At 45.8% G+C, this 20,472-nt stretch overlaps 1 protein-coding gene across 3 annotated transcripts in view; it reads right to left on the bottom strand.

Moving 5' to 3' along the window:
* The window catches only part of TBXAS1 (thromboxane A synthase 1), a 151,013-nt gene that overhangs the window by 74,276 nt on the left and 56,265 nt on the right, over positions 1-20,472 (bottom strand). For all 3 annotated transcript variants that reach the window (XM_082473035.1, XM_082473034.1, XM_082473036.1), the window contains 2 exons: positions 9,331-9,427; positions 1,245-1,361 (listed from right to left, as the gene is read on the bottom strand). In XM_082473035.1, coding sequence (XP_082329161.1) covers positions 1,245-1,361; positions 9,331-9,427 — 214 coding nt within the window. The remainder of the gene's footprint in view (positions 1-1,244; positions 1,362-9,330; positions 9,428-20,472) is intronic.

Genomic DNA, 20,472 nt, shown 5'->3' with positions numbered 1-20,472 from the left:
TGTGAGTGTTAGCTGGCTATGTAAAGGCTACATATGGAAACACAAATCAAAACCGCATTGAGGGAAAAAAACAACAGGAAAACCTCACTGAGGATGGGCAGGATCTCTGGTTTCTGAGTTTATTTGGATGGGATTAATTATGAAGTCTGGAACCCTCTCGTCTTCTGGGGGACTTCAGAAGACTTATAGGAATTCAGCAGGGCCATACGGGTGAGCATCTTGAGCTGAAGCTCAGAGTAGCTCTCATGTATTGAACTGAAGACAGGCCACTCCAAGGCCAGGCATTCTGGAACAGCTAGACCTGGTGGCTGGCTCTGGAAGGGCACTTGCTCTGGAGTTGCCCACGTACCTGGGACTCACACTGAGGCAACCCTTCAGCCACGTCACATCAGAAGGGCTCAAGGGCTCGGTCATGAGCTATTGCTGTTGCGGAATTCAGAACAGACGTCAAAGCCAGATCGGCAATTGAGGGGCCATCAGTGAGGCTCCGGTGTGAGAGAACTTGGTCAGGAAGCAGGACAAACAGTAAGTTTTATTTATATAGCTGGTAGGGAAGGGTGGGTCCCTGGGTGGGGGAAGGAGGAAGCCCCGGGTTTAAGAGCATCTTGTAAATGAGACTTTGCCCTCTGACTTGGCCACAAAGATTAACTTGGGCATAACCACCGCCCCTCCCAAGGGTTCTGCCCAAGGACATCCTTGTACTCCCAGCAATCCATGGCCATCTCTTCCCTATTTCAGACTTGATTCAAAGCTCACCCTCATCTCAAGATGTTCTCTAGTTCCTTGCTATGTACAGTGTGGTTCATTGTTCAGAAGCATCCACGTCCCCTGGGAGCTTGTTAGAGATGCAGAGTCTCAGGCCCCGCCCCAGACCTACTGCATCAGAATCTGCATTTTAACAAGGTTCTCAGGTGATCCGTTACACATGGAAGTCTGAGGAGAGCCCCTCCAGTTTTCTCCTGGGTGCCCCCAAAGGGCCTGGGGCAGAGCCTTGGGATTTAGCAGAAGTTCCCTGAGCGCTTGCTGACTCACTACAGATTCATGGCAACTGGGGCTGCGGAAGGCTGGAGAAAGGGCAGACACTCCAGTACAGTTCCCTGTGCTTTGGGGATAATAGGGAGGTTCGAAGGGCGTAGCGGGCGGGGCAACGGACAGGTGACGGCAAAGTGAACCAGCTCCCATCAGAATCTGGAGAGAGGAAACCTGCTCTCTATGGAAGAGAGTCTGCGTTTCCCAGGTCTTACCTCATTCAGCTTTTCAGGACTGAAAGCAGAAGTCAGGACACTTCTGACCTCTTCCCATCTTTTGTCACGTAAAAACAGGACACTGTTGGCTACCGGTTGGGGCTCCAAACCTGATGCCTGGTGGAAAGTGATAAGCAGAGAGTCAGGATGCAAGGGAGCCCAAGCCACCTCGGTGGCAATACAGTCCTCAATAAACACCCTGGTTCAAGTCACCCATGACCAATAATGAGGAGACTTCTCTTGCAAGGGTGTAAAGAATATAAAGGCTCATGCACAGTGAGCTCTAGATCCATGGCCGAGGGCCCACCCGGAGCAGGTGGGGGAGCGCCGCTGGCCCAATTCTATCTTGTTACTCTGTGGTCATCACTGTAAACAACTCAGCGGCTTCTGTGTGTTCTGCAGCGCCTCCCCCACCACCCCGCAGAGTGAGGGTTCCCGGAGGACCCAACAGCAGGCTTCTTGGAGGTGGGCTCGTCTTTCCTGGGATTGAGTTTCATGTCTGAACTATTTGGCAAGGGGTTTTGTGTGGCTGGATTCGTTAGGTTGGGCCAGGAGTTGACAGACTCATGTCTGGGTCTTTGGAATATGCCTGGGGTTGGGGGAAGGAGAGGGAAAGGGGAAGAAGAGAGTCCTCCAGAAGCATGCCCCAACAGAGCTGTTCCAAGAGAACTCCTTCATGTCATGATGTTTCTGTGTTCTTTCACTCATTCATTCATTCATTCTTCTCATTCAGCGAATGTTTGTTGAATGTCTAATATATACGAGAGGTTGGCTATACGGTGCTGAATAAAGAAGACATTGCACTGGCCCTCAATGAGTTTGATAGTCTAGTGGGGAAGCAGACAGTTACCTCCTAAACTAACAAATAGCTGTCATTACATTTCATGGGAAAGTGAGTGTTATGAAAGGGGAGAGAGGGCAGCGAGGTGAGAAAATGATAGGGAATTAAATGGCCAGGAAGCCTTCTCTGAGGAGGAGATAGTCCAGCTGAGTCTGGAAGCACACAGAAAATGAGGTCTCCTCATCCCTTCTTCCCAGGCCATTCTCTTCTTTCCTAAGACCAGCTACTCCCACCAAACGGTCAAAACTGGGGGCCCTCACAGCTGTTCAGAGCCCTGAGCCCCCGGGGCTGCAGGGTGAGGGGAAGTAGGGGGACAGGAGGACAAAGCATTCTTCAGAACTACGTGTGATATACGGTTTTGCTATTTCTTTTCACTGTTTTAATTATAGTTGAAACATGAAGCCAGCCACCATAACTCAAAAGCCTTGTAAAAACTCCTGTTCAGAGGAAAATGATAATTTTCTGATAAAATATGAACACTCAAAATAAGCTATAATACATAACTGCAAAGTATCTGGGGGGACTTAATTGTATATTAGAACCAAGTTGCTGGGATATTTTTTCTGCAGAGGAATACCTCTCTATATTTAGAATAAAATTCTTTAGGAGTGCCATGGTCACTATACAGAATTGTGGTTTCATGGAATTTTTAGAACATAACCCATCTGTTTGGGTTCCAGAATCAAAGGAGGAAATGGTACATTATGTATATTTGTATACTGGCAAACACCAGTCCTGTGCCACACTACCTGTCGTAAAGCATTTCACTCCAAGGAAAGCTGGGTGGTGGTTTATGGGGTTCTGATGAAGCAGAAGAAATTGGAGATAAGAGTCAAGGTTGACTGGATTTTGTGTTTGTCCTTTAGACCTAAGGATTGGCTCCATGATAGTTTTTATCTTGCACTTGGAGGACAAATCCAGCCCTTGTGCAATATGACAGCGTTGTCTCCCTCACCAGCTTGCCATGACAATACTCTCCCTTCAGCCTACAACTTCCATTAGAATTCTTCATTCTCTGATGGAAGATTTCAGAGGCATTGGTTAGAGTAACCGATCTATTTTCGTTTCTAGATATGATACTGGAAGAGGGAAAGTGGCAAATTGGTCATTTCAGAAGCGCAGTCGGGTGGTGAGGGGACAGTCTGACAGATTTTAGAATGCATAACTGGAAAGAGAAGGCTTGGAAGATCAGATTGTGGTCCTTAGTCTGTACTTTAAAAATATCTATTGAATGCATATTACATGGAAGAGAAGATTTGGCTCTTTTTTTCGACCCTGGGTGGTAGAATTAGGTTCAATAGTGGGAGCTATGGGGAAAATTCCAGCTCCTCTAAAGGAGAACTTCCCAGTAGTCTAAATAACTAATAAAAATAACCTGCCTTGAGTGATGAGCCCCTATCACTAGAGGCTGTACCCCACTTCTTGGAAATTCTGAACAGGAGGTTTGAGTGATCTGTGGGCAGCCCATCCCCGGATGAGAAGCTCCCAGCTCAGGCTGCAGGGTTTCCAGTGCACAGCACAATGTTTCACATAAAACAACGAGACCTGTCTCAAAAGAGACAGGGGTCAGGCAAATGAGGTTGCCAACCTGGGTTTCTGATTCTCTGCAGTCTCTTTGGTCTTTAAGTAAGAACTTCTGCCTCTCGGAGCTGTGGACCCATCATGTGAGTTGACCCTTCTCCGATAAAGATGTTAAAAAAAAAAGGAGGGACTTCCCTGGTGGCGCAGTGGTTAAGAATCCGCCTGACAATGCAGGGGACACAGGTTCGAGCCCTGGTCCGGGAAGATCCCACATGCCGTGGAGCAGCTAAGCCCGTGCGCCACAACTACTGAACCTGTGCTCTAGAGCCCGCAAGCCACAACTACTGAAGCCCACGCGCCTGGAGCCCGTGTTCCGCAAAAAGAGAAACCACCGCAATGAGAAGCCCGCGCACCGCAACGAAGAGTAGCCCCTGCTCGCCGCAACTAGAGAATGCCCGCGCGCAGCAACGAAAACCCAACGCAGCCAAACATAAATAAATAAGTAAATTTATTTTAAAAAAAAGAAATGCAAAGCTGAAAAAAGTAGTCAGGTTTTGACTGCAGTGACGAGAGCTTCCCTAAGTCATGGGCCAAACCATTCTCACTTAAACTTAAATCTCCCTACACACATTTGAAAACCAGAATGTTTTCTTTTACTCGATGTTTTATTTAAGAGAAAGGGGACGGGAAACTCTAGATGAGCTAGTTTTCAAAAGCTGCTGGTGGAGAGGGGCTTGTTGCAGGTGTGGGCGAGGCACATTCGTGGCTAACTTCCTGAGGCCCCTCTGTCCCTTGTGGGTAGCAGCGGGCAGGTCCCTGGGGGCCCAGCGCGGGTGGCCCGGTCCATCTGGAGCCCCGGGTGGAGTCTGCCTGGCTCCCGAGCTCTGTGACCAGCCGCGCGATCCTGCTCCCGGGATGGGGCACTGCTGCGGACACAGGGGGTAATAAGGTTTCCAGTGCCGTATTTGCCTCAGAGATTTAGCAATCTTTGCCAGTGCCGAGCGCGGCGTGGTTTCACAGGAACTCGTCCTATGATTCCGACATCCGTGTGGTGACAGGGTGAAAGTAGCCTTGGAGAGGCTGTACCTGGGGAGCCAGGCCCTGGGGGTCCTGAATAAAACCACTCCCCAAATCTATCCCGTGGCTTTAGATGTGAGTCAATGGTGTGAACCTGAGCCTGGAGAGTTGACCCCCATGTTGCCTGTGAGGCCCTGAGGGCTGGCACCTCACCCCACACACGGGTGACCACCACCACCTTCCACTGCACTCCACAAACATGTGATGGAACCTGGCAGTGGGCATGCCTGCTGCCTGACCTGCTCGCCGTGCTCATCTCAGACCAGGGCTCAGAGCTCCTGGCAGCAGGTTTAGTGATCAAACACACCCTCTCCGTTCCCGTATCCAACTAGACCAACCCAACATGGGCCAAAGGCCTCCCTACCTCTTAGCACCCTTCCCACGGCTTCCCCAACCCTGGGCCTTAAGGACAGGCCAGGAGTATAGCGTTCTACTGCTGGTTAGGACCTTTCTGCTGAATCAAGCAGACCCAGCTCCAGTTTCCGCAGATAATAAATAAAGAGCTGCCCGCGTGGCTTCATTGAGTACCCGATAGCGAGAAGGAGCTAATTAAAAATACCTGCATAAAAATAGCCAAGTCCAGAGGTGCCGGGGCAACTGAGGTTCTATCCATGCTAAGGAGACTGACGGGGGTTTAAAGATAAACTGTGGTTGCACCACTGGAAGCAACTTGAGGAAGTGTTGAGGGCAGTGATAGAGGCCCAAGGGGTCCATTCGGAAAATGGGCAAGAGAGAGCAGTCACGTTCCATGGAACTGAGAGCCTCAAAAATGCGAATGGGAAAGCATGACATAGCAACTGCCACCCTGGGTCCAAGCCGTAGAGTCTGTTCAGCCCGGTGTTCTTGAATTGGAAAAAAATATATCATTCACCAATTTTTGAATTCAAGTATTTGCTCAATACTGACTTATGTCAGGGAGTTCCCTGTGGTGTCATCCCAACTCCAGCCAATGTGCTCTATCAGTCCCTCATGGGATGCCTACAGGTCACACCAAATTTCAGAGCTGAACCCAGCTTCCCCATCCCGGCCGCTCTTCGTACGCTGTCAGGGGCACACATAAGTCAAGCCTGGATTTGTGAGCAGAGATGGGTTCTTACAGCTGGAAAATGAAATCATGCGTTATTTAAGTTCCTTTTCACTTCATGTATCAAACTAATATGCTGAGGTATTTTCTGCATCACAAGGGACCATTTGGTAGAAGCTTGCATGGAGTAAGCGTTTAATGTTTACTGAATGAATGTATAATAAAGCTGAATCGCTGAACACTTAAGTAAACCTGGCTTATTAGAGGGAAGGAGGCATGGTGTCAGGAAGAAAAGAATCATGCCTCGCTAATCTCCTTGAGTTCTTTGAGCAGATAAATAAGCATATGGGTAAGAGGGAACCACAGAACCCAATTTAATTTTACTTTCAAAACCTGTGAGAAAATCCCACTGTAGAGTTGGTTTTTTGAAGATTGAGTCACTAAGCGTTGTTTCATCATGAATATGGGATTGGCTTAAAGACCATAAACAAAGCTAAAGATAAGTGGCTACATTCTCAGATGGAAAATTATAAACATTGGGGTTTCCTAGAGATCTAATCTTTGATGGATCTTTTTACATGTTTGTGAATGACCTACAAGAGGGTGTACATATTGAATCTCCAGGTACTACCTTGTTCATCTGGGGAGAATGTCAAGTTGATGGAGAGTCAATTCAGCTTGAACAAGAATATATCGGATACTGAGTAGTCGTTATGTGTTTGGGCCCTGGGGTATAAAAAAAGAAGGACAAGGCTTAAAGTTAATCAAGTTAGGGTGAAAGCCATGCATTCATTCATGGTAAATAGTAGAAGGCACAATGGGAGCGATTGTGAAAATGAGTGATGCAGATGATCAATGCTGTTAGCGTTCAGAGAAGGGGAAAAGTAAATGAGGGTTGAGGTAGGGAAAGCTTCATGGGGGGAGCAGAATTTGAGGAGAACCTGGAAGAATACCAAGGGTTTGGATGGGTGTAGGAGAGGTGGAGGATCTTCTTGTTAATTGCAGCTAATGCACGGTGAAAACTTGTCTCGCCTGCATGTAAAGCAGGACTTATACACGTAATCTCATTTAGCCTTACAACAGCCCAGTAAGGCAGAGCATATCCCTGTTTTCCAAAGGAAGAAGGAGAGGCTTAAAGAAGTAATTTGCTCAAGTTCACATTGCTACTAAATATAAGACCCGCTGCTGTGCTGTCTCCAATTCTAGTGGAGGTGTCAGCATGAGCAAAGGCACTGGGGCAGGGCTTTCCGGAGAGGTTGCAGAGAGAATGGAGAGGCTGCTCCAGCTGGGGTGACTGCTTGTACTGGGGAGCAGTGAGAGCTGAGGTGGGAGCATATGTAATGGATCTAAATTATAGGGGCCCTTAAATCTCACCTGAGGAACTTGAACTTTGTCTTGAGGACACTGTGTTGAGTGAAAGAAGGAAATTAGAACCACATTCTGGAGGTTGGGGCCTAGAGATCTTAGTCAGGGGGTGGGGAAAAATAGGGAGAGTAGACACATGGTTTGGAGGAGAAACGGACTGGAACTGGGCAGCTTGACTTGGTCCCCTCTGCTTGAATGTGTATTTTGAGTATGTGTCTGCCCCCAGGACATCAGTCAGAGAGCAGCCCTATTCCAGGTCAGCTCGAGGGGTCTTACACCTTGGTTACATCTTGGATGTCATGTGAACGTGACAATAATGGAGACACATGGCTGACGTGTCCCATCTCACTGCTCAGAGGCTCAGCCGTGGCCAAGAGCCATGGCAGCCCTTGGAGTGCTTTCCATGCCTGCCAGCACACGGCTTGGTGGTCAGGGCCCTTGACTCACTGGCTTCCTCTGTTTCTTTAATCAACCTTCCTTGCTAAGTCTGGGCGGGGGGGGGAGCAGCAATCTATGCCTATCTCGGGCATCTAATAAAGATTAAACAATGCATCTGACGTGACGGGCATGTTTCCTGGTATACAGCAGGCATCCACTCCTTTTGTATCCCACAGAGCAGAGGGAACCTTTAACCATCAGACTCAGTTTCTAAAATCCCAAGGCCACAAAAACCTTCAGGGGACTTTGAACGGGGGAGTAACAACAGAGTATTTGGGGAGAGAAGCAAACGGAGGCAGAGAAGTGGCTAAGCTTCTGCGTTTCCTTCAGCCATTCTGAGGTGATGGAGAAGTTAGCAAGCCAGGCGATCACCTCCTCCCAGATCATCGCCTTCTAGTGGCCATGTGGTGCCTGGAAGTGTGCATGGTGCTCTGGGGCCGGAAGATAAGTGTGTTTTGGGCGAGTAACACTTACTCAATGAAACCTTGATAATCCAGAGATGTCACCTAGGCAGTGTTACAATAGTGACAGTAAAAAGAGCCCTGGACTTGAGTTGGGAGATGGCACATAAATCCTATTAGTCTTCCTCCTGTTAGTCATATGACCAGGGTTGTCACTTAACCTGAGCCTTAGTATCTTTGTCAGTAAAATACAGATGATAATTGTACCAGTCTCTTAAGTTCCTGTGAAATTGAATGAGAAAAAAAAACAAACAAACACTCTGGACAGCTCAACCAGTACAGAAAGCTAGGGGGCTACTCCTAATTTCTTTAAGACTCAGTCCCAGGCACCTTACGTCTAATAAGCCTTTCCTGGTTCCCATCCTGGATGGTGCAGTGTTTTCCATGCTCACCATACCGTACTGTACTGGTCTCTTTCCTCTTTGCCTCTGTCACTAGACTATAAGCTCCTCAAGGACGAGACTGAGTTTTCTATCTCTTTCTAATCGTTACCTAGACAGTGCCTGGTATATATGGCAAGTGTGCAGAAGTTTGTCAAATAACCAACAAAGGAGTGCATACGTTGCTTACTACTCCTATAAGAATGGAAGATGAGTTTAATTTGCCAAAAAAAAAACGGTTGGCGCATAGTGATTCTCTGAATTCTCACAAGCAACTATTTATTACCTCACTTTAGACTTTTTCCAAAAATCAACATGAAAGTTATTGATCATCTCTACTAGAATTCTCATCTCCTCATTTTTGGAAAATATGGACAGCACTGAGCTTTGCCATTTTCTGTCACCTCTTCCATGCTTTGGGATTTCTCATCAAAGATAAAAAGCAGGGTATGTGCTTTCAAAAAGAGATGGAGTATGTACATCCTTTAGTGGGTTAGAGACTTGTTACTTGGGGATGAATTTCCCTCGTAATGTTACTTGTCTTCCTTTTCCAGCCTTAAGATGTTTATACTCTCTGGGAAGGATGTAAGCACGGGAAGCTTGATATTTTGCATTCCCTCTGATATTTATTAACCTTGCTCGGTCTTCCTCGGTCACTTGACTGAGGTCACTTGACCCTCTGGATTCCTCTAGCTTTGAACAGAGCTTTAAAAACCCTCCCGGTTTTAGAATTTTATTAGCCCCAACTCCTCTTGAGCTTTAGCTTTCTTGAAGTGTTTCTTAAATGTAAATGCCATTCTTTTGTAGCAGCCCTATACATCTCTTTTGAAAACTCGAATTCACTGGGGAGCACAGTTTTGAGTTGAACTGATCTAAACCCTACAAAAGGCCCAATCACATCCCCGTTAGACGTGATGTGCTGTCCTTGCATCTTAGAATGATTCCCCATCCATCCATACGAAGAAAGAAAATTACATACCATTCTGTTGGTGAAGTTACTGAACTTCTCAACCAACACCTGCTTGATCATGTCTGGGTCAGAGACAACAATAAACATCCGACGACCAAGATAGTACCTGGGAGGAATAAGAAAATTACTTTAAAATGTGGTGTATTTATCTGCCCTCTTCTCCTTTCCATAAAGAATTCACAGTGGCTTAGAACGAAGGATTAAAGATAAATAGGAGGTAAAGGTGTGGAGAAGATGAGGAAATGCATGTGCTAAGCTTGAGGAAGAGCAGAGCTGTGATGATCTAACACCAAACTTCATTCCACAGACATTTATGGAATCCTGCCTTGTACCAGTCCCTGGAGACTCTGGGGTGGATAAGATGCAGTCTTTACCCCCAAGGAGCTCATACCTTGATAGGAAAGACAGATCTATAAATTTAAACACAATAATAAGGAATTCATAAGATCCAGTAGTAAGACCAAGGAGGAAAATGGCAGAGGTCAGTGTTGTCCATGTTTCCCAAAACGAGGGAGATAGGCATTCTAGCAAGAGAAGACCAGTAACTTGTATACTGGTTGTTGGAAAGAGTCTAAAGTGAATTAATAAACACCTGTGAGAATTCAGGAACAATTAAGCCTGCTGGGGAAGGGTTGAACATATGGTTGCTACACCTACATGTGAAGGAGCTCAAGAGATACTTATGACACTAATGAAGAAATGGAGGAAATGCTTAGCCAGTCAGTGGTGGTGGAGAATTCCCATAGGAAGCTGAGCTTAAGGCCATGTTATGTTTATTAAAGTGCTGGGGGCACAAAAGCATGCAGACCCAGTCACAGCCTCCAAGGGTCTCACAGTCTGGTGGCAGTGACAATTAGGTAATCACCATACACTGTGACATCTGGCAAGCAGGGGTGACATTGGAGACACACCCAACTCAACGCCTGGAGAAGAGAGAATGAAGTCTTCCTAGAGGTGGTGCTTCCTAAAGTGAGTTCTGAAAGATGAGCAAGAGTTACTCCAGGAAGGTGGGTGGCAAAGGGGAGTGAGGGTGTACCAGGCAGACACGAATCAGTTGTGCAATTGTCCAGGGACAAGACTGCTTGGAGGAACTATGTGTGCTTGGCTACCAACTGTATAAAGCAAACTAGAGTGATGACAAGTGGGCCCACTGCATAATGCCATGTTTTTAGTACTGTATACGGAATTATATTTTCAGGATGTAATGTGATCGCTGGCATATCCAGCTCAGAGCAGTAAGGAACAAAGTCACACGACATGAAAGCAGCAAAGTTTACTTTGATTTCTTAGTTACTTAAAACTTTTCATGAGCTAAAAGTGTCTTTAATGTTTTAACTCTTCCGCTTCTTACTAACTAGGGGAAAAAAAATATTTGTCTGGCACATGTCAGGCACTCAGAAATATTCAGCTGAGTGATCATATTTCCCAAAACGGTTAGAGAAACCTTTGGGACACAGGAATTCAACAGATGTGGTAGAAGAAAGAATACTAACTAGTTTTTAAAAATTGGTTTTAGCCAAGAAGACCAAAAATAACCCAATAAGACCATAAACCAATGCTTTTGTAAACTTTATGGGGTGTGTCATGGAATTTTTTGAGAATCTAGTGAAAGCTGTGGACATTCTCCTAAGAAAAATGGACATTCACAGCATTTTAAGATAAAATTTGAGGTGTTCTTGGACCCTTGAAGCCCACTCTAGAGCAATGCTTCTCAAACTTAAAATGTCACCTGGGTTTGAAGAAACAATGGCTGAAAATGTCTCCAATTTGGCAAAAGGCAAAAACTTACAGATTCAAGAAGCTGAGTGAACCCCAGGTAGGAGGAACCCAGAGAAATTCATGCCAAGACACATCATAACTAAACTTCTGAAAACTAAAAAATAGAAAAAATCTTGAAAGCAGCCAGAGAAAAAGTAACATATTATTTATAGGGAACACCAATTAAAGGAGAGCAGATTTCTTCTCAGAAACCATGGAGGCCAGAAGGAAGTGACACATTTTTCAAATGCTGAAAGAAGAAAACTGTCCACCACAAGTTCTACATCTGGTGAAAATATCCTTCAGGAAAGGTGAGAAAATAACAATATTTTCCGATGAAGGAAAACTAAGATAATTTGTCACAAACAGACTTACCCTTCGAGAGTGGCTAAAGGGGACTTCTCTGTTGGTGCAGTGGTTAAGAATCTGTCTGCCAGTGCAGGGGACACGGGTTTGCTCCCCGGTCCGGGAAGATCCCACATGCCACGGAGCAACTAAGCCTGCCCACCACAACTATTGAGCCCATGTGCCGCAACTACTGAAGCCTGTGCACTTAGAGCCCATGCTCCACAACAAGAGAAGCCACCGCAATGAGAAGCCCACACACCGCAACGAAGAGTAGCCCCCGCTAGCCACAACTAGAGAAAGCCCGCGCGCAGCAACGAAGACCCAATGCAGCCAAAAAGAAAACAACTACAACAAAAATAACAAACAAAAAACCGCTCCCCCAAAACCAAAAAGAATGGCTAAAGGAAGTTCTCCAAACAGAAGGAAAATGATAACAGAAGAAATCTTGGAACTTCAGAAAGGAAAGGAAAGAAGAACAATGGAGTGGGTAAACAATTATGTTTCTTAAATTTGATGATTGAAGCAAAAATTATAACACCATCTGATATGGTGTTCAATATATTTAGAGAAAATACTTAAGATAGTTATATTTTAAAACTAAAGAGGATAAAGGGATCAAAATGAAAATAAGTTTTCCTCACGTTACTCAGAGTGGTAAAGCATTGATACCAGTAGATAGTGATAAATTAAGCACGTACATTTATGTAACCACTAAGAAAATTATGCTGTAAAAAGTGATATACAAAAACATTTTTTGGAATAAGGCATGATAGAATTTTTTTAAAATTTGGCCAATACGTTGGCCAAAAAATGAACCTCACACCTTATATAAAAAATCAACTCAAAATGGATCACGAGCTTAAATGTAAAACAAAACTTTTAGAAGAATTAGGAGAAAATCTTTGGGATCTAGGACTAGGCAAACAGTTTTTAGACTTGACACCAAAAGTACAATCCATAAGAGACATAAATCAATAAATTGGATGTCATAAAAAATTGCTCTTTGAAAGACCTGCTAAGAAGATGAAAAGACAGTCAACAGACTGGAATAAAATATTTGCAAACCATACATCTGACAAAGGACTCACATCTAGAATATATGAAGAACTTTCAAAACTCAACAGTTAAAAATCAAAAAATCCAGTTAAAAAATGGGCAAAAGACATGAACAAACATTTCACTGAAAAGGATACATGTATGCCAAGTAAGCACATGAAAAGATGTTCAACATCATTAGGCCATTAAAGAAATGCAAATTAAAACCACAATGAGATCTCACTAAACATCTCTCAAAATGGCTAAAATTTTTAAAAAATAGCATTAAATGCTAATGAGCATGTGGAGAAACCGAATCATTCATACGTTGCTGACATGAACATAAAACATTACAGTCACTTTGGAAAATAGTTTGGCAGTTGCTTATAAAACTAAACATGTATTTACCATATGACCCAGCAATCGTGCTCTTGGGCATTTGTCCTAGAGAAATGAAAACATATGTTCTCATAAAACATGCACATGAATATTCATAGCACCTTTATTAGTAATAAACAAAAACTGAAAACAGCTCAAATGTTCTTCAGCTGGTGATGGTAAAACAAACTGTGATACATCCATACAATGGAATACTATGTAGCAATAAAAAAAAAACCTCAAGCTATTGAAGCATGCAATGATTTGGATAGATCTCAAGGGAATTATATGTGTGAAAAAAGCCAACCTAGAAAGGTTGCATATTATATGATTTCATTTATATAACATTTTTGAAATAACAAAATTATAGAGATTGGGAAGAGATTAGTAGGTTCCAAAGGATAGGGATGTGTGTGTGTGTGTGTGTGTGTGTGTGTGTGTGTGTGTGTGATGGGGTGGTATGGCTATAAAAGGTAAAACTAGAGAGCCTTGTGGTGATGGAACAGTTTTGTATCTTAGCTGTGTGGTAGTGGTTACACAAACCTACACGTGATAAAACTGCATAGAACTCTACACACACACACAGACACACACATACACAAGTGCATGTAAATCTGATAAAATCTGAATAGGTATTATGGTTTGTACCAATGTCAATTTCCTAGTTTTGATAATGTACTATAGTTATGCAAGAGGCTACCCTTGGGGGAAACTGGGTAAATGGTACACAGGATCTCTTTGTACATTCTTTGCAACTTCCTGTAAATCTATAATTATCTCAAAAATTTTAAATGGTTATTTTTTTAAGATTGATTTATTATTTATTTATTTATTTTATTTATTTTTGGCTGCGTCGGGTCTTAGTTGCGGCACACAGTATCTTTCATTGCGGCGCACGGGCTTCTCTCTAGTAGTGGCATGTGGGTCTTCTCTAGTTGTGGCGCACAGGCTCCAGGGCGCGGGGGCTCTGTAGTTTGTGGCACGCAGGCTTAGTTGCCCTGCAGCATGTGGGATCTTAGTTCCCTGACCAGGGATCGAACCTGCGTCCCCTGCATTATAAAGCAGATTCTTTACCACTGGACCACCAGGGAAGCCCCCCAAATTTAAAATGTATAAAAGTCACTTGGGAGCTTACTAAACTATAGAGTCACAGCTCTGCTCCTCATTGGAGCAGATATAGTAGGCCTGGGAGGGGCCTAGGAATCTGCATTTTAACAGGCTCTCCAGATTCTGATGCAAGATGACTACTCCCACATTTCAAGAAACACTGCCCTAGGGCAGTTGTTTTCAGCCTCAACGACTGATCAAAACCACCTGCCAAGCGTTCAGAAAATAATGATGTCTGGACCTAGCCAGACCTACCTGACCAGAATCTCTGGGGTGGGACCCAGTCCCCTCTAAATTTAATAAGTTCTGCAGGAGATTCTGATTGATTGACAGTAACCAGCTTGGGGGACCCACAAACCCCATGTTAAAAACCCTGCTTTATATTTAACTAAAATTCACACCCATCCTCATTTCCTTACATTCTTAGATCTAAAAGGAAACATTTACATGGGGATGCACACATACTTTGGTAATATATTTGTATTGATTTAGTTATTACCAAGATAATTTTTTTTGTTTTTCAAAAAGAAACAAAATAATACTTCTACATTCAAATGAAAGTTGTCCTTCCAAGTAGGCACCTGGGGAGTCTTTGTGCTTTTCTCTAGTAATATTGCTAATGCTAAAAACAATTTTGTCACAATTTCTTTAGAATTGCTTCAGAGCTGGTTTATGAACCTCGTGAGAAAACTGGCCCCATTTTACGTGTAAATTGTGTAATCTTGTGACTTTATATTTACACAAATACTCTTCTGCAGTTTGAGGAGCTCCTGGAAAGATTTTGAACAGAGAAACCTGTAAATGAAGTTTGTTTTTCCTTTTGGGTACCTAGATGGCTCCACTGTTTTTGTCTGCCCAGCCCTCCTTGAAGAAGCACCCTCTCCCATCCCATGCAGTGCTGAAGGAGCTGTCGACGATAGCACCCTGTCCCTCTGGTCACGGGGATGGACTCACCATCCAGGCATGGCCGATCATGGTATCTCATCTCCTTGGCAACAGTGACTGGTCCACAGGGTGGACACACATGACTGAGTCAGGGCCAGTCAGAATCCTTCACTAGATGTATATACATGGAAACTGCATGAGGAAAGCTCTGTTTTTCTCCTGGAGATGCTAAACTGGGAATATATGAATCCAGAGCTGTTGGTGGCCATCTTTTACCACATGGTGAGAACTGCCTGCAGAAAGCTCTAACAGGGACAAGCAAGAATTTAAGACAAACATGGAGAATGTCAAGGATGTACAAATTCCAGGTCAAGGTCCGCTTCCTGTAGTCTTCCTTGCATCCTCCAAGCTTAAGTTAGCTTGTGCTTTTAAGTTCGTTTGAGTTGAGTTTCTATCATTTGTAATCCAGAAGTCCTAACTAATATGATACCCCTTTTCCTTCTCAACCTTCTGGAATACCTATGCCATTCTGCCTCACAAAACGTACTTCCCCACGAGGGTCTGATCTCAGTTTCATACACTGGTGTGAACGTATGGCCGCGTCTTACTGCCTCCTGAGATGGGGTGGTATACTGCAAAGGCACATGGGCTAGGGCCTGGGAGTCAGGACCCAGGACCATCCAGCTCTGCTACTCACTCAGACAACCATCGCAGGCAGACTCTGGAAATGCCCTGCGTTTCAGCTTCCTCGCCTCTGAAATATGGGAGTAAACCTAGGCAATCTCCGCAGTTTGCTCTATCTCTAAATCCTCTAATTCTTATGAATTAAAAAGGAAATTGAATTATGGTCTTTGAATTTTAAGTCTACTCTCTCTAGGGCGTGAAAGAACATCCTGTATCAGTGAAGTATTTGAATGGCTTCAGGACCCTTCTCAGAACCTTTGGGGAAACCACAATCGTTAGTGTTTATTGAATGCTCACTACCTACCAGGCCTTGTTCTAAGTGTACTGGCCTGTAGGATCTCATTTAATCCTCATAGAAAATGGACGAGGTAGTTATCATACCCACTTATCAGAATAGGAAGCTGAGAATTAGAGACATTAAGAAGTTGCACAAGACAAGGATTTGATCCCAGTCTGACGGCTGCCAAAGCTTGGGCCCCTGGCCGCGACCTTGCCGCCCATCTGCCCCGGCGACACGCTTCCCCAGGCCAGCCTTGGCGGAGCAGCTCCAGCGCTGAGGGGGTGTGCGGGCAGACAGGCTTCCAGCCGTGCAGACTGTGTCTTTTAAAGGTGGAAATTCAGAGCAGCTTCTTGTTTAAATAACCCCAGCCCAATTATGAAGGTAACTTCTTGCTTCCCGCTAATTTAAATGTATGTATAGTCACTTTGGGGGGCAAAAAGTTCTTAGCCAGTTATGCATTTATACTTATGTAGGTACATAAGAATGTTCTTACTCAACTCTGAAGCACCTGGTGCAAGAGAAGATTTCGGCAAATCAGTGAAGTATTGTGCAGACAAAAGCAACACTTGTTTGACTTGTTTAATTAGCCGTTCTCTTTTTTTTAAAACTGGCCCGTCAGTTTGAACAAACTAGTTCACAGCTGCCTTCTGGGAATCGAGGTGGGTGCCTGGCCCTGTTCCGGAAGGCCTGCCCCCATCAGGGGTGGCTGACCTCTAAAGGCTGTTGATCGGGAGGCACCTGTAGGCACCAGCACGAAAGGGTGTCCAAGTCACACAGCTGAATGGAAAAGCACATTGTGAAACAGTACCTACAGTTGTGGAAACAAATAATAGCCTATCTGACAGTTCATTCAACAAGCGTTTATTGAGCACATACTCTGTGTCAGGCGCTAGGCTCAGGCGTGTTAACGATATCTCTGGAAAAGCTCTGGAGTAAGATACGTTAGCTAACAGTGCATATATCTGGATCAGGAAATCGTGGGGGACTTCCGCTTTTCACATTGTGCATCTCTTTAATGTTCCAGTGGTTTACAATGAGTGCTTTTGTGATAAGAAAAGGAAAGAAAAAAGACTTTTGTCATTGGATCGGCCTCACTGAGTCTTTCAGGAGTCGAGGTGGGTGTTGGCCGTGGTGCAGCTGCCAGGACCTGGGTTCAAGGCCCTGCCCTGTGATTTAACAGCTGTGTCACCTTGAGCCAACCACAACCTTCCTGAGCCAATTTCCTTGATGAAAGAGGCTGTTATGAGGGTCAGATGAGAAACATGAGAATGCACTGTCCACAGTAGGGTTTTAGGCAAATGCCGGTCATGAGGTCATGATAACCTCCCCGTCAGGAGTGAAGGCCCCTGTTCCCGGGGTGGGGGGCTGCACCCGACTGATGCCGCTTTGTAGGGAATGAAGGAGCTGGGTGAGAAGTGCCCCCGGGAGATCGGGTGACATGCCGCTCCTTTCCCTCGCTTTAGCAGAAGCAAATCTGAATGTGCTTCCAGAGACTTCTGGTTTCCAGGTAGTGGCTGAAGGATTGATGAGGGTCTCCAGCAACTCTGACAGCTGCTACACAGCGAGCAACTGATGAACCCTTGCCTCGGTGACAGGGCTGTGTCCCAGCAGGCGGAGGATGGTAATAGGGTAACTGCTGTCCTGCCCTTAAGCCTGACCTCTGGCTTGGACTGTAGACACGGAAGTGGTGGGCAGCTCAGCGGGGAAGGGTGGACGTTGACTGCTGGAGATCACGTGGTGAGTGTTGGAGACTCTCAACCTCCAAAACGTTCAGAGGGAGCTAAGCAGGCGTCCAGTGCTGGGAGCTTTCAGAGGAGCGGGCCCTTGGCTGGGCGGCACTCAGTGCTGCCGAGAGAGCACGGCCCCCGCAGTCCTGCGGATCTGTCCCTGCTCGGCTCGGTGGCGCATCCTGCCCTTTCTTATTAGCCATCTGATCTGTCATTAGACCAAGGCAGTCTTGAGTTAGCCAAGAGGCGCAGCCCATTCAAGCTGCCAGGGACACTTTTCTTGAGGAGCCAGTGACAGTCACAGGTCCCTGGAGTCGGGAGCTGCTTTCTTCCAACTCCCACCTGTCACTCGGATCAGGGTGTGCATTTCCTGCCCAGGGAAGCCTCGGGGCACTCATGCCTGGGGACTGACCCTGACCTCACAGAGCCCTACAGAGCCTGATGGACTGAGTCAGCCCTTTCCCTCTCTGCGGTACCCGGGGCCCGGTCGGCTCCCTTTTCCTGCCCTCAGATACTGGTGGAGTCTCTGGTCCTTCACTTCCTGGATGGGCTTTCTCAGATTTATGCCTCCATCACTCTGGCTTGTCTTCCTGACCTGCTGCTTGTCTACACGTGGGCCCTGATTCAGTTACAGAGGGCTTTGTAAAATGCGAGTCTGATTGCATCACTCCTTACTTAACACCCTTCAGTGGTTTGTCTCCATCAAGGCCTTTGGGAGTCTTTAGCACGTTGTATCACTGCAACGTCCTTCACGACCCAGCCCCCGCCTTGCTTTTTGTCCTCATCCCTCCCTATTTCCCACCACCCAAAAGCCAGTACTGATGATCAACCTGATTTACTGAAACTCTCCATCACCTCTCCCATCCATGGGGGCCTTTGCACATGCTGTTCCTCTGCCTCCCTGGAACGGCCCTCCTTCTTTTTATCTTGCTGGGTTAACTCCTAGCAGTTCTCTACTAATTGTAATTGTGTTCTTGGCTGCCTTTTTACTTGGTTGTGTGTGCTTTAAACGCAGGGATCTGGTCTTTTTATAACTTTGATGTGTAACATTTGCTATGGTGTTGGCCGTGCAGTAGGAGTTAGTGGAGCTTGCTGTATTCCAGTCCCAACCTCTAACGCCCCTGGGCCCAGGCCCCATCTCTCTCACTAGGACTACTGCAGTAGCTCCTTATAGAGGTCTCTGCTTCCAGACCAACAGCCACATCGAGGCCAAGTCTACCTTTGTGAAACGGAAGCTGACCGTGCTGTCCCACTACCAGTAAACCTCTAATGACTTTCCACTGTTTGAAGCAAAAAGTCCAACTTCTTGGCTGTAACAAGGAGCCCTGCAGGACCTCTCTCCCTGTCCCACTCCTCTTCCACCAAGGTTTCCAAACCTTCTCAATTCATGGTACCCTTAGTGACTCAATAACTTTTCATGCCCCCGCAAGGCCAAAAGAAGTACCCAACAGTCTCATTTTTAAGCAGTTAGGCCCAAACAACTTAATAAGTATTCATGTTGTAACAACTTAGTAGACATTTGAAAAAAGAATGTGCATACATTGAAAGTAGTTCTCACCATGACCAACAGATGTCGCTGTGTTCCCCGTGAATATGGAAAACATCCCAGGAAGCCCCTGTGAATTCTCTATGGCACCTTTGGGGGCCTTAGCGCACAGTTTGGGAACTACAGCCATGCACTGTTGCTGTGAAACAGTTATTTGTGGTTCCCCACACGTGCACTATTTCTCTATGGTTCCATTTGAAGTCCTGGTCTCCATCTTGTCTGGAAAACCTTTCTGACAGTCGGGTCCCCTGTCCCTTCTTCTGTGGACTCTTCTCGGACCCTTTGCTTCCCGCAGTTCCCATAGTACCTTGTCCATTCCTCTATTGATTTGCATCTCAGTGTTTTATTTCTTAACAGGCTCCTTACTACTCTGTGAGTTCTTTGAGGACAAAACCCTGTCTTATTTTTCCTTTCATCCCCAAGAAGCTGGCAGAGTGCCTCATACCAATGAGTAAATGGGAAGATGATTCTGTGACTGTCTTTCTAGTTCTGAGAAATCACTTCTTGTCCTCCTGGTTTCCCAATTCCTGCCAGTGGCAGATCTGAAGCCAGACTTGAACCTTGTTTCTCTTTACTCATCTTTATCTTGCATTCCCAAAGTCACTGGTCTCTGTCCCTTCTAAAACGTGTGGCCCACTCTTTCTCCTTCTCTTCTACCAACTGACAGGGGCATCACCTGCACGTCTGCCCCACTGGCTTCTTCACCTGAGTGCCTACCTTGGTGGCCGTCTTAGGTCTGCTTATGCATGGAGTCACCATTGGGAGCTGGGCCCCCATTGCAACCCAAGGGCTCTGCCAAAGATCTCGTTTGAGTCAAAGTTTCCATGACGTGGTGGACCGAGTCGTGCTGCTCAGATCCCGCTCCCGCAGAGAGTGTGGTCGGCAGAGAGCCTCCAGCTTCCCTCCAGGGTCACCTAATGGCAACCGGTCAATCCATCTGCATCTCCATCTCCAGCTGTCAACTTCCCCACCTCCCACCATTCCCATCCCAAGGTCCTTCTCCAACTGTTCTTACTGGGTAGACCGTTCTTCTCTCTTCCTCTTCATCTCCCTGTTATTCAAGTCTGTGCTTGACTACTTCCTCCTCCTGGAAGGCTCCTCTGCCTTCACTGGCCCATGATTCTACCCAATTTGTGGCTTCAGGTTGTCTGTTCGACATGGCGTATTCAGTCACTCATTACCTGGCATTCTTGTGCAACTTGGACCAGATCTGTGTTTTTCTTCTAGATTTGATGCCAGATTTCTTCAGGAAAAGAGACATGAGTGATACTTTTGGGAAAGGGAGGGGCGGTATCTCCCGCCACCATCAGCTCAGTGTTATACACACAGCAGAGGCCGAAATAGCCATTGAGTGGACGATGTCTGGTGTGAGGCCCGCAGCAAGATCTTCCAGATGTGGGGGA

Source organism: Balaenoptera physalus (genome assembly GCF_965194825.1).
Source record: "Balaenoptera physalus genome assembly, chromosome: 8".
Classification (NCBI taxonomy): domain Eukaryota; kingdom Metazoa; phylum Chordata; class Mammalia; order Artiodactyla; family Balaenopteridae; genus Balaenoptera; species Balaenoptera physalus.
The sequence above is the reverse complement of the archived record's forward strand: the minus strand, read 5'-3'. Positions and strand labels throughout refer to the sequence as shown.